This window comes from Onychostruthus taczanowskii, unplaced genomic scaffold, assembly GCF_017590055.1.
Source record: "Onychostruthus taczanowskii isolate IOZ18803 unplaced genomic scaffold, ASM1759005v1 scaffold90, whole genome shotgun sequence".
In the NCBI taxonomy this organism is placed as follows: domain Eukaryota; kingdom Metazoa; phylum Chordata; class Aves; order Passeriformes; family Passeridae; genus Onychostruthus; species Onychostruthus taczanowskii.
The window spans coordinates 267,645-280,580 of record NW_024506994.1 but is presented as its reverse complement, the minus strand read 5'-3'; the positions used below and the strand labels follow the sequence as shown (position 1 = coordinate 280,580).

Sequence of the window (12,936 nt, the reverse complement as noted above, 5' to 3'; positions counted from 1 at the left end):
GCTGTAAAATTATAGGCACCAGATGAGAACTAGAGCCCCAGATCCTTTTTGAATCAGTGTTGAAATTTTACAAAAATTTACAAAATACGATTCAAAAATAAATATGTTCATTATGAAATATGTACACAGTGTTGCTCTCCTTTCCTCTTTGCACAAAGTATTTTTACTGTTCAAGAAATGTAAGACAACTACTTTTTGACTAACTCATTCTCCTCCATCCAAATCAGCCTTCAGAAAAACTGCTGTTGTTCAGATGAACCAGACAGAAGGTGAATAAAACATCCCTGGGATTAGGGAGAAACTATTCTTCCTTAGCCCTTGAAAAGTGACAGTCAATTACTCTGCTGAAATTGAGGTCTGCACTGACAGTCCCAGGGACCTTACTTCATTGACAGAAAGAACATAGTTATAGATAGAAGGATCCAGTTCTGCTCTGCCCATGTCTGCTTTATTCTCCTTGCAGTGCAGCACTCCAGCTACAATAAAATTAAGCTAAAAGCTTTTCTCTACTTTGAAGAGGAAAGTTGAGCATCAGTACATTCAGAGACTGCAGTGTCTGGGTAAGACAGGAGCAGGAACCAGGTAACAAAAATGGAGGATGTTTGCAGGGAGCAAAGATTGTGTCTCTCCTGCAGCTTAACAGCTCTTGTCTCTAAAACTTTGGTGTGCTTAATTGTCATTTACAAGAGTACCTAAACCAAGAGCTTGTTATGCAGAACTAGGGAAAGCTCTCTTTAATCACACTGCAGCTTCTGAAAATGTGGAGTGCTTTGTGAGGTTAGATCCCTTATCTCACCATAGTGGATATCAGACCTTGAATTCCAGCTCTGCTTATTGCCAGATGCAGACACCTCTAGGATGACCATTTATTCCTGGCTGGAGATGCCAGCCCTTGTGAGCCCAGGGACTTGAATATTGCAGTCACTGGGAAGCAAGAGTTGGGACTGTGCATGTGGGTTAGCACAGCTGAAGATTTGCAGTTGCACAGCAGACCATAAAATTTCCTTGTAAATGGCCAGGATATTTTACTTTCATTGTTACATATATTTAGTCTAACTCTTAATTTATCTTCCTTTTACAACTTCCTATAAAGGTTAGCTGAACATCCCATTAGCATTAGTCAAAAAACCCCCAAGTTTTTAGCATCACTGAGAAGCAAAGCACTATAATTATTTCCTTCTGTTAACACAAAAAATATTACAGAGGAGATTGTTATCTGACATAAATCATCATTTACCCACTTTTATCTCATGGGTCAGCCCCAGGCAATTAAATATAATTGCACAGATGAAGTGTGTGGCAGAGCTGGAACCTGCAAAATCTAGTGTTTTTTGAATGATGGGATATAAGCCCATGGTATTCAACATGCCTTATGTCTCTGTGAAAGCAGTAATGCAAGGGAGGAGGTACATCAGTGAATGACTGCAAATATTGTACTAGATCATCTCAAGGGATAGGGATGTGTAAATCCACAGCTTTATGGAGCAACAGGAGTTCAGACTTGCTGGAGTTTTGCCTCTCTGACGGGAAAGGAATGTTGAGAACAGCAATTTCATTAAGAAGACAGTGTGGGATGCATATAAACATGAATGGCATCTGGCTTCTGGGGGACTCTTTCTTTTCATAAACAAATGCGAAGGAAAATCTGGAGCTTACAGAGTGCAATTACATTTCTTGAATTCACTTCTGTCTTTTAATTATTTTATATGGAATGTCTCAATATAACTCGGTTTATACGAGCAAATTAGCTGTAACAGCATAACATAATCATAAGATAAGGGGGCCAAGAGCCTGATGGCAACCTCTAAATAAAGCATGAGTTGTTCTCACAGGTTTGGGTCCAGCCAACACACACTCCTCTAAGCAGTGCTGGGGCAGAGGAGGAGGTAGCACAGGCCACCAGTCTCTTCCAGTAAGCAGTTGGGGATCCCGTTCTGGTGAGGAAACTGGACTGAATGGACAGGAGTCATGCCATGGCTGTTGGTAAAGAGGCTACCAAACACTCTGTGGCTCTTTTTTTTAGTTAATTAGTAGTTAATTTAGTAGTTAATTTAGTAGTTAATTTAGTAGTTAATTCAACTGTGGACAAGTGAGTTGAGTCTACCTAACCAGCCACCTGGAGCTGATCAGCAGCAGTGCCTGATGTCATCTGAACAAAGTTTACAAAAAATGATGAGAGAATGGCAAAATTCTCCCACTTCTAAGCACACAAACTCCCTGGCACACTTGGCAATGGTCATACTCACCAGCATTATCCTGCTGCTTGGTGTTTTTGATGTATGCAGAAAATTTGGAAAAGATATCGATGCCAGCAGTGTTTGATTCCCGGTGCTTAGCAGCCAGCTTGGGGTACCTGAACAGGCAAAAGCAGTGGGGAGAGCAACATCTTGTTACCAGCATCACAGCCATGGCTACAAATATATTTTACAAGAAGAGAGAAAAACCTCCTGTGTGAAGAACTGTAATTAACACTCATTATCTCAAAACAACAGCCTGGCAAGACCCTCTTAACCCAATCTATTATCTGTCTGTCGAGGCAGGCATGTGGGGAGTTACACAGGGATGGTGTCAAGACAAAGGTAACTGCACTCATGCTTTATGCTTTATGTAACCACAATCCAAAATTGGCCTTAAATCAGAAGGATACAAAAATTTCCAGAAAGGTGCAGGGGAGTTTGGCAGTCAGATCCCTCCATTATGAATGGCAGTCGTGTCTAATCCTCTACTCTGAAAATGTACTCCAGGATGGAATAGCAAAGGGTTTTTGGATTAGCCAGGTGAAGGAACATAAATGTTCCAGTCACTGCATCGCTTTTTACAGACATTTGGTGCAAAGGAATATATTGATTTGAAAGATAAACACAAACTAATGACTCCTACTGACTTCAGTGGTCTTGGAGCAGAGTATAAAAAATTTAAATGCCTGATCTCTTGCCTCAGGACTGGCCTGTAGCTCCTGATTCACTTGGAGGTAAAATGCTCCATAAGGAACCAAGCCAAATTTGATGGATTCATAGATTCTAAGGTCCAACTCACAAGCCAACTATTTATTTTTTCCATTATCCTTGTATTAAGTCCAAAATGTTTAACTTAGTAAGGCATATCTGGTAAATCTAAACCTTTCATTGGTAGCTTTTTCATACTAAAAAAAATATGGGTCTTATTCCTAATCTGAATTAGTTTAGTTATAACTTCCAGTTATGGGCTCTTGTCATTTCTTGACTAGAATAATGAGCACTTTTTTGCCTCCCGAGCCTCTCGTCCTCTGTAATCAGCTTTCCTTCCAACCTTCCTAACACACCATACAGCTCAGAAACCTCTAGTTTTTCACTGTAAAATGCTTTTCCTGGCACAGATATTTTGTGTGGCAATTCTCAGCATCCATTCCAAGTTATTTTTAGCTTTGCAAAATGTGGCCACCAGACCCCTACAATTTTTTTCTAGTACTGGTCTCCTTAATTCTGCATACAAGGGCATCCTGAAATGTGTACAGAGAAAACATTCTGCAGTTATTAGTCACATAAGTAACCTTCACACATGGAAGTCATCTCACTGAAGCCAGCAAGTTTCATAAATAAATATTACTCCTGTAAGTAAAGGTTGTAGGAAGCAGTGCTTTTTAGGAACTCTTCTTAGGACATCTTTCATTCCTAGGAAATGGAATATTGACTGAAAAAAATATCCAAAGGTCTTACTTTGGAGGTGCAAGAATCTCTTCCAAGAATTCCTCAATCTTGTTAACATCTGTCTTAACTTCTCCATTAAATGTCAGGAAAGGTGGGTGGGTCCCAGGAGCCAGATTGTGCAGGTCAGCTGGCTTTCTGCAAGCAGAGAAAAAGTCATGAAATCACTAATCTTTATGGTCGGGTAGTTGCACAGATATTTATAGTTCCTACAAAATCAGTCTGCATTTTTTTTTCCTCTCCAGTAATTTGTGGTTGGAAGACTTTGAAACTACCCCAAGCACCCTGTTTAATATAAAAACATTCCACAAGTGAGAAAAAATAAAAACAGCCAAACCTGAATCCCAACTATTTTGTTGTGCACCACAGGCTCTCTAGGCCAGATAAAAACCTGATTTAACTTGGAGGGGTCTTTCTATAGTGAAAACACTGGGTCATACACCTATTTTCAATTAAACAGAACAATTTTTTACCTTTTCAGATCAACAGTGGTGACATTGAACACAACTCCTTTGAGCCACAGGATCATGAAGAGACGCTGGGAGAATGGGCAGTTCCCAATGCTTTCTCCATCTATACCAGCCTGGGAGGGGGAAAAGAAAATGGGTTTCAGATTTGTTACTCATTTACCTCCCTCAAGATGGAAAACTGGATGGTGAAAGAAAAATGAGCATTTTAAAAATAACCAGCAGTGCTTGTTATTTAATACAGTTTATCATCAACACAAGAATGGTGTTGCTGCAGGATTCAGCTTTTGTCAGGAGCTCAAGGATGCTACATGGAGCCTCTCCTGAGAACAGCTCTAAGGAAATGTGTCCCTTGCTGATGGCAAGCAACACCCAGGGTGTTCTTTCAACTACTCTCATCCCTACAGGACTGCCTGTCTCATGGACAGGGTGGACATGCTCAGGACCTGATTTCTGCTTGTAGGCTGCCATTTATATCAGCTCAATATCTGCTTCACTGTTTTACTATCTAAGACATGTACTTTAGAGTTAAACCCAAAAACTCTGGACACTGACTCATTCTTGTTCACATCAACAACTGTCTCAGACACAAACAGCCAGGTCCAGACAGAAATCTCCATCTGAATCCTTCCAAGGTTCCAGGCAGGCTTCAGCCACCACATTCAGTCTGTTCCTATCTCTAGTATCTAATGAATTGCCTACAAACCACTACACAACAACACAAAACTGCTAGTGTTAGCATTGAGGAACAGCCTATTTTTTTCCTCCAAAAATTTATGGTCCTTAGCCATGCAAATTCTAGCTTTGAGCCATGGAGGGATACAAATAACACCAGCTGAACTGAGCCAAAGCTGCGGCCAAGGACAACATCCTTCTACAATAATCATGCTTGTGGCCAAAGCTTTCAGGATGATAATTGTTTTGATAGATTTCCATTTTAATTTGTGGTACCATTGTGTTTAAAAGATTCTTATAATCCTGGTGAAGCAACCAACCTTCCGCTGTTGACCCGCATGGATTGCATAACTGTATTTTAAGCACAGTGTGTGTCCGAAAATGGCTGATGAAAGAGCTAAGCAGATAAATGCCCTTTTCCTTTGGAGACAATATTACTTATTATAATTACAATTATTATATTACTCTGTTGGCTGTCATAAATTTTCTCTTATTAATATTCAAGCTGTGAGGTAGCATTTCTCTGTCTTAAAAAATGAATCCCTTCTAATTATTGCAGCTCTGTGAAACATCCCCAGCACAACTAGAAACATTTTGAGACATGTCCAGTTGGTACAAATTCAGGTCTTGCCTGTGAAATGTTCAGCCAAAAGATTTTCTTGTGAACATCAAGAGTCTTTCTCATGTCTTGAATGCAACTTTTGACAGTTCTGGGTTTAAAAACAAATTCCACATTTCCTGTCACCAAACTGTTTGGAGAGTGTGAATTCAAGGCTTGGAGACAACCTGACATGAAGTTCAGAGCTGTGTAAAGAGATTTGATCTGGGTTCAGATTCAGTTTCAAGCACTCAGACTCTAGAGGTACTTGGATATAGGGGGGAACAGTCTGGTTGCAGTTTTACTTGAAATTATGGATCTGCAATATGTCTGGTACATGGCATATGCAAGCACCAACAAACAATGTGGGTGAAAGAGTGGTAGAGCAAGAGGATGAGTAAGAAAGGATGCATTTTCATCTACCTGAGGTCTGAGAAGCCTGGTTTTACAAAATTTCATTAATTTAATCATTAGCTCTGTTCTGCAAATATCATGGCAACAGCAACAATGTCACCATGGGAATACCAGGGACCACCATATGTATGCCATAATTACTGCAAAGTTCCATTTTCTGATTTGGACTTTGGTTGTTAAACCTTTGCCAGGAGCTTTTTACTTCTTACACTTCCTGAAAAGAGGCAAATGCTATGGGAGAAAACAGCAATACGACACCAAACTTCCCCTTGATTTTTGCACCATCTTAATCATAAATCACAATTTAATCTTTTTTCAGGAAAGAGACGGGAACACAATTTCCCTGCTCTCTCCATTTGTTTTTTCTCATGCAAAGATTAAGGATAATCCAGACTTGCATCTTCTTATATGTTCTCTGTCCTTCAAGGGAATGGTGAAAAACCATCTCCAAAGGACTGAAGGAAGGACAAAGCAGGTGAATCACACAATCATAGAATCAGCTGAATCACAGAATCTGCTGAGTTGGAAGGGACCCACAAGGATCACTGAGTCCAACTCAGCAAAGGACATCCCCAAGAGTTACACCATGTGCCTGGAAGAATGATAATGACAAGGGAGAAACAGAAGTGAGAGTTGTGTGGGGCTAAGGGATGTAGAAGTCATAGGGAAAATGAAGATGATGTGAAATCTGGAAGAAATAAGATTGATGTGGTGATCAAAAATAAAATTAATTGTGTAGGTCAAATGAGGCCTCCAACAGTCCCAAATGGTCAAAATTCCTTCTCAACACTTCCAAAGCAATGGGAAACATTTATTGCCAGAGACACATTGGGAATAGGCAGAGGAAATTCCAAAAACAAAAGATAAACTAAAGAAAAAGTACAGTATGATCTCTGTTCAAAGCTCTGGGATCTGGAAGCCAGGCTCATGATTTGGGTGGAGACTGACTCATGGGTTTTGATCTCATGTGACTCGCATAACTGAAAATGCTACCACAAATCACAAGGCTAACTGGTGACAGAGGAGGGAACAGAATCAGAATCTCCCCAGCAACACAATTTATCTATTATTTTCAGCTCTTTTTCTGTGGAAATTATAGGCAAGGCTCTGTCGGTTTTGTGAGTCCTTTCTCATTGCCTCTAACAGCAGTCAGTAATTCAACGTTCAGTACGCAGAAAGAGCAAAACCTTAGTAGGTAACAGCTTCAAAGGCTTATCAGAGAGTTTTGAGATCCCTTGTGAAGTCTATTAACTACCAGGAGGAGATGAGAAAGAAAACTTCCCAGGCTTAGTCACTCTCAGCTTTAAAGAAAAAAGCTTTCTTAAAGCACTCCAGTAGTGCCTAAATAAAAATCTGTTACCTATTTGTCCAAGAGTAAGGGCTCAGAAAGGCAGGAATTAAATAATACCTTCATCAATATCAAGAACTCAAGCAGTGGATGGAAAGAAAAGAACATACAATTGACAAGCTGGAGAACCACAATTTATCCCTGCTGTTTTTCACAAAAGCTTTCTCATGCAGCTTCCCTGAAACACAGTAAAAGTGATGAAGCACTTATAAAATGGAGCAAGTTGGTGACATATGCACTCTCTCTGCCACTAACATTGGATATTTCTGATACAATGATTGCAGCTAAGGACAGTCTAACAATTCTGAATAAAAGACTGCAGCTAAGGACAGATTTGAGGCTTTGTGGGCACTAGGATAAAGGAGATGGAGTTGTTAAAGTGCACTCCCAGCTGAGAAGAGCCTCACCTTAAAAGGCAAATTCCCATAGTGACTGTGGAAAAGTATAATAGATTTGAGGATTTGTTGGGTGAGACTTTTTGGCCAATCACTACTCACCCCACTGAAGTCTAACTGAGGTGCCCAAGAGAAGGTCTCCTGTGTGAGCAAGGCTAAGATGCACATCTGAAAGATGAATCTGTCCACCATTCACTTTGACTGCATCCACTGAGTGTCTTAGTTTTAACTGGGATGAATACAGACTCCAGCAACAGAAAAGTCTGGAGTTTGTGGAGACAGAATTTCTAGAATCTTAGTTTCTCCATCTTGGAAACAGCACTTTCTGCTTCCATTGCTTCCCACAAACATAATTTATTAGTCTACCTACTCAAAAAGTATGCCTTTCTACTTAGTCTCCAGCTGTTTCTGTCCTTCACACCAACTGATGCAAGGTCTTGCCCTGTGTGGAACTCAGTGTAATCACATCAGGAAAAGCCTCCTGCCAGACCAGCTGCTTCCCTCTATCTGAGTAATGGCAAGAATGAACAAAATGTTCTCCTTTATTAATTATAAGGTGCTCCTCCTTAAACAGTTCAGCTATTTTTAGTGAATTAATTAAACCTTACAAATATTTGTGTGCATGTGTGGGGGCTGCATGAACTCATTATCAATTAAAAAAAAATTAGGTGGTTTCAAGAGGGAGAAAAAATAGTCTCAGTGATGTTATGACCTTGTATCAAGTATTTTTTGTGAAGTCATGGAGTATCAAAAGCCTCCAACCACTGCACAGCACAGCTGAACAATGTGAACAAGGAGCTCTTCTCAAGTTCAAGCTAATACTTTGCTACAAATGAAATAACTGGAATAAATTTCCTCACATATTCCAAAAAACACACCAACTGGTACATGCAATACACACAGACAACTGTATATTATTTTAACTAACCTTAAGGGAGGAAAAAATACAAGTTCCAGTTTTTCCCAAAATACAGAACTTCAGAGAAATACACCATCATTAATAATGACTAAGCATCTAGCTTAAAAATGGCAGCACTGGAAAGAATTGCATATTGCAAAGCACTGTGGTTTTTCCAGGCAAATAATGTATTTGGGCCTATCTATCCTCCTTCTCCTTTCATTTTTCACTGCATTGAGGTCACTCTGCACGTGGTCCAGGGGTCTGTTAGACTGTGGGAGATATTTTTGACTACATTAAAACACATTTTTTTCCAAAAGGATTTTAACAAGCTAACAAAAATAAGCAGACTAATTCACCTAAATGTTTCCCAGTAAAGATTAAGGAGGGATTTGATTTCATCATCCCTACAATCAAACTCAAGGCTCACATTACACATGGTTACATCCTCTCTGTTTTACAACTGGGAAAGCTCCTGCCTTTTGACACTTACTCTCCTTACACTCAGAACCCAAAAGGGAAGTGAAAATCCTATTGGAAACGCAAAGCAGGCCAGGAAATATCCTATTTATTGTGTAATTAAGAAAAAAAAATCTGTCTTAGTAATTATACCACACACACAATAGCACAAATCTCCATTGTAGGGAAAAAACCATGGGTTGCAACATGAGATCAGACATGCCAAGGTATTGCTTTAGCAAGGGTTATTTTTTTTTTCCATTTTCTTGTCGTTTTTTTTTTTTTTTTTTTTTCCTTCTCAACTTCCAAATGCAAAAGCCAGTGAGCTTTCTGGAGTGCCACCAACCAAGAAGCAAGCTAAGAACTGTACATTCATAGAGCAGCACTGGTAGGTCTTAGGTAAGCAGTAAATCTTGTCTCACAAGCCCTGTGTATCACAGGACACTTGTTGACTGTGGCTCTGATTTAGGAAAGCATTTAAGCATGTGCTGAAATACATCCCAATTCAGAGGAAGTATATGCTTGACTTTAAGCATGTTCTTAAGTCCTGTTGATTTCAATAGGACTTAAGCACATACTTAAGCACTTTCCTGAACAGGGGCCAATGAAAACAATAATAAATTTGCTGTGCAGCATTTCAACTTCATTGGGCTTTTCCTGAGATTTCATTTTGCTAGGAGAAGCTGTGGGCAGCAGCTTTCCAAAGGAGGGCAAAATAGAGCAGGAATATATCCCTAAGCACACACACATGGAAATGGACCATGTGCATATATGTCAAATAAAAATAGAGCACTTGCCTGAAGGGCTGTCAGGGTAGTAAGAAAACAAAAAGGAAGTGGTGAGACTCTTTATTCAGCTCCCCAAAAGCCAGCCAAAATGCTGTCCAAGTTTGGCATTACATACAGACATATATTTTAGATGCACATAAGCTGGACTGGTCTGTGCTGCTGGCCACTTTGAGGGCCAGTGGCTTCTCACACTGGGTTCCAAGCAGCTGAGCAGCACAGCAGGGCTGAGCATCTCCAAGGAGCTGCCACTGCACTCTCAGATCTCTGCAGCTCTGGAAGAAATGCATTTGTACTCTTGAGACATTCAGGACCTTCTGGAGATGGAATTGCAGGTTGGAGACCCCGTGGGCATCATGCAGTTAGGACATGACAAATATTATGTATAGGTTTGGTAAATCATGATTTTTCAACTTTTTATATCTACATGAAGGGCAGCACGGGCAGGAAGGGATCAGTCCTATAGGTTGGCTTCATCCAGAGAATCATTTCATGATGGCTTAGGGTATTCACAGCTAAAGATGAGATTTATCTGCCACATCAGCTGAGGTCCTGGCAGCAGAGCAGCTGCATGCACAGGGATCAACCTGCACAAATAGGTCTCAGTTTCCTCAAGGGCTTTGTGGAGCCACTGGCCACTGCATTTGCTCTTGCATGAAACAATTTTTGCTCTGAAATAAACCTTGTGACGTCTGAGAACTCCAATCAGTCGTGTGCAGTTTAGATTTATAAAACTACAGACTAGACATGGGTGAATGGTCTGATCACAGGGAAAGGATTCCATGCTATTCCATCACCTCCTCTGCTTTCTTCTAAAGTTCCATGACTTGACAAATATCAGTAGAGTAGAAGAGCACGGACTAGTCTGACACCCTGGAACAGGATATTATTTGTATTTGTAGATCTGTTACTTCACTTTGCATGTGGCCAACGTAATGAGAATTTAATATCAGACAATCAGAAGTAGTGGGAACTATAACAAAACTTCCTACACCAAATATATAAATATATATATACATGCATAAAGTTTGGTACCAAAATTTTCTTTTTCCAAGAGACCATATTCCAGCTTGCTCTGCTGTGAGGAACTTCTGAACACCAAGACTTACTTTTAGAGGGTGATGTATAAGGGAAAAGCCCCCAAAAGAGTTAGAGTCACTAAGAACACCAGCAGTACTGTAGAAAGAAATCACATAGAGCATGTATTTATATTCTTTTAATGTCAGCAAAATACAAGCTAAAGGATGGGTGCTAAATGCAGGCTGACATTTTCAGAGTGGCTAACAGTTTTAGATCTTGTGAGACAATTTGAAGGCAGCTGACTTCTCACAAGTATCAACTCTCTACACTTGGCAAATCACGCCACAAGCAACCCAAAATGAAAAGCTGATTTTAAAAGCCTCAGTAAGAGGGAAGTATCACTAACTGTGAGTTTCTTGAGCAACTACACAAAAAATTCAGAGCGTTTCAAAATAAAATCTCCATTGGAAGAATATTCTTTGAGGAGCTCACTTGGAATTTGACAAATACCTGATGGAGATGCATGAAAGCTTTGGCCATATCACCTCGGGGAATACACCTGGAGTTGTGGTCCTTGGCCAGCCTCCAAGGACAGGAAAGGTGCTGGGACCATACAAAGCTCGGAGGTCACAACACGCAGCTCAGCAGGGCTCACAGGGCGCCTAGCTGCCCAGCAGCCCACCCAGCAGACAAAATTTTGTTTTAAAATTACTATTGCAGTTTCCCTCCTCACAGAAAACCCACCACAGCCTCTGTTCAGTAACGCTGTGAATATTTTAAAATTAGTTTTTTAGACTTAGCGCAATTCAGAGCAAAATCTTGAAATTCTTCATAACCAGAAATTGCCATTCTCATCACAGTTCTTGATAGCAGACTGGACACAAAGTTCCTGTGTTTCAGAACATAGTGGACTGAAAATACAGATGTTTCATTCTTGGCTTGATGGACAAGCAACAATCATCCTTTACACTTCTTCCTGAGCCTTTTCCAATTTAATAAAGCAATTGTGCTCCCAGCACACACCAGGATCCTGAAACAGGATTCTGGGTACCCACATCAGCCAGTGGATGAAAACTCAGAAAACAGCTTTGAAAAGCTTTGCTTTTTGGGTACTCATCAACAATTCACTGTGAGTGAGACATCATAGGAACAAGAAAATAACTCAAGAAATGTCAGATATATAAGTTTAACATATAGAAAGATGTCAGAACAAATGAGTAACAGTAACTCACAAGTGAATGTGGAAATCTAAAGTTGATAAGAAAAGACAATATGGACATATCAGGAACAAATAACATTAATTAACCCAAGTAAATTTTGTTCTCTGCCAGATTTCCCAGCACTTTGGGTAGAAAAGAGGAAGCAGATATCTAGAGCTGACCTCTGTAAGGTCAATGGCATCAGATCCAGACCATATTTTCATTAACAAAATAGGGAAACTAGACCTGTATGAAACCTCTGCAAAGTGCTTGTACAAGTGGTTGAAAAAATACTTATGGAGCAGCAGTAATCGAGTTTTCTGTTAGCGCATAAACACATAAGAAATAGAGGTACCATAAAGGTCTGTGACAAGATGAGTCATATTTAATGTTTCCATTAGCAAAATGGAGGAAGGAACAGACAGAACCTTACAAAATTTCCTGCCAACAACAAGCACAGAGAGGTTACTGGGATTTCCCAGGAGAGAAGCAGACTCAAAGTGATGCTAAGAGGTTGGAACAAAGTGTCTGAAATCACTTAAATGAAATTCAGCAAAGTAAACTTCAAGGTGTAAGATGTGAGAAAAACAAAATGTGATGTACAAAATGCAGGATGGGGAATAGCTGGTGAGGGAAAAGTGAAGGAGGTTTTTACGTAAATCACAATGTGAATCATCAGTCTGTGCCTCTACAGGAAACAGCAACAAGTTAATGAGATGTACACATGTTGCTCTACTACAACATAACAGTTTCCTCAAGAATGCATAAGACTGCTTCACAAAGAGGATGATGATCCATTGTTGTTCATGCCCACAGAGGATGGGATTAAGTATTTAGCTCAATTTGCAACAATAAAGATTTAGGAGGGGAAAAAAATGAGTGTAATTATAGGCCTAATGAAACACAAGCAGGCTTTCTAAGGAGATTGTGTAATCTGCATTTAGTGGAGACTTTGAAGAAACCAAAAGAAGCTGGTAAAACTGGTCTGGATTAAT

The 12,936-nt window shown here is 39.9% G+C and overlaps 1 protein-coding gene across 3 annotated transcripts in view; it reads right to left on the bottom strand.

The window, feature by feature from the left end:
- Positions 1-12,936, bottom strand: part of CLIC5 (chloride intracellular channel 5) — a 77,691-nt gene that overhangs the window by 28,180 nt on the left and 36,575 nt on the right. For all 3 annotated transcript variants that reach the window (XM_041426217.1, XM_041426218.1, XM_041426219.1), the window contains exons 2-4: positions 4,157-4,266; positions 3,696-3,821; positions 2,247-2,353 (exon numbers count right to left, since the gene is read on the bottom strand). In XM_041426217.1, the coding sequence (XP_041282151.1) occupies positions 2,247-2,353; positions 3,696-3,821; positions 4,157-4,266 (343 nt within the window). The remainder of the gene's footprint in view (positions 1-2,246; positions 2,354-3,695; positions 3,822-4,156; positions 4,267-12,936) is intronic.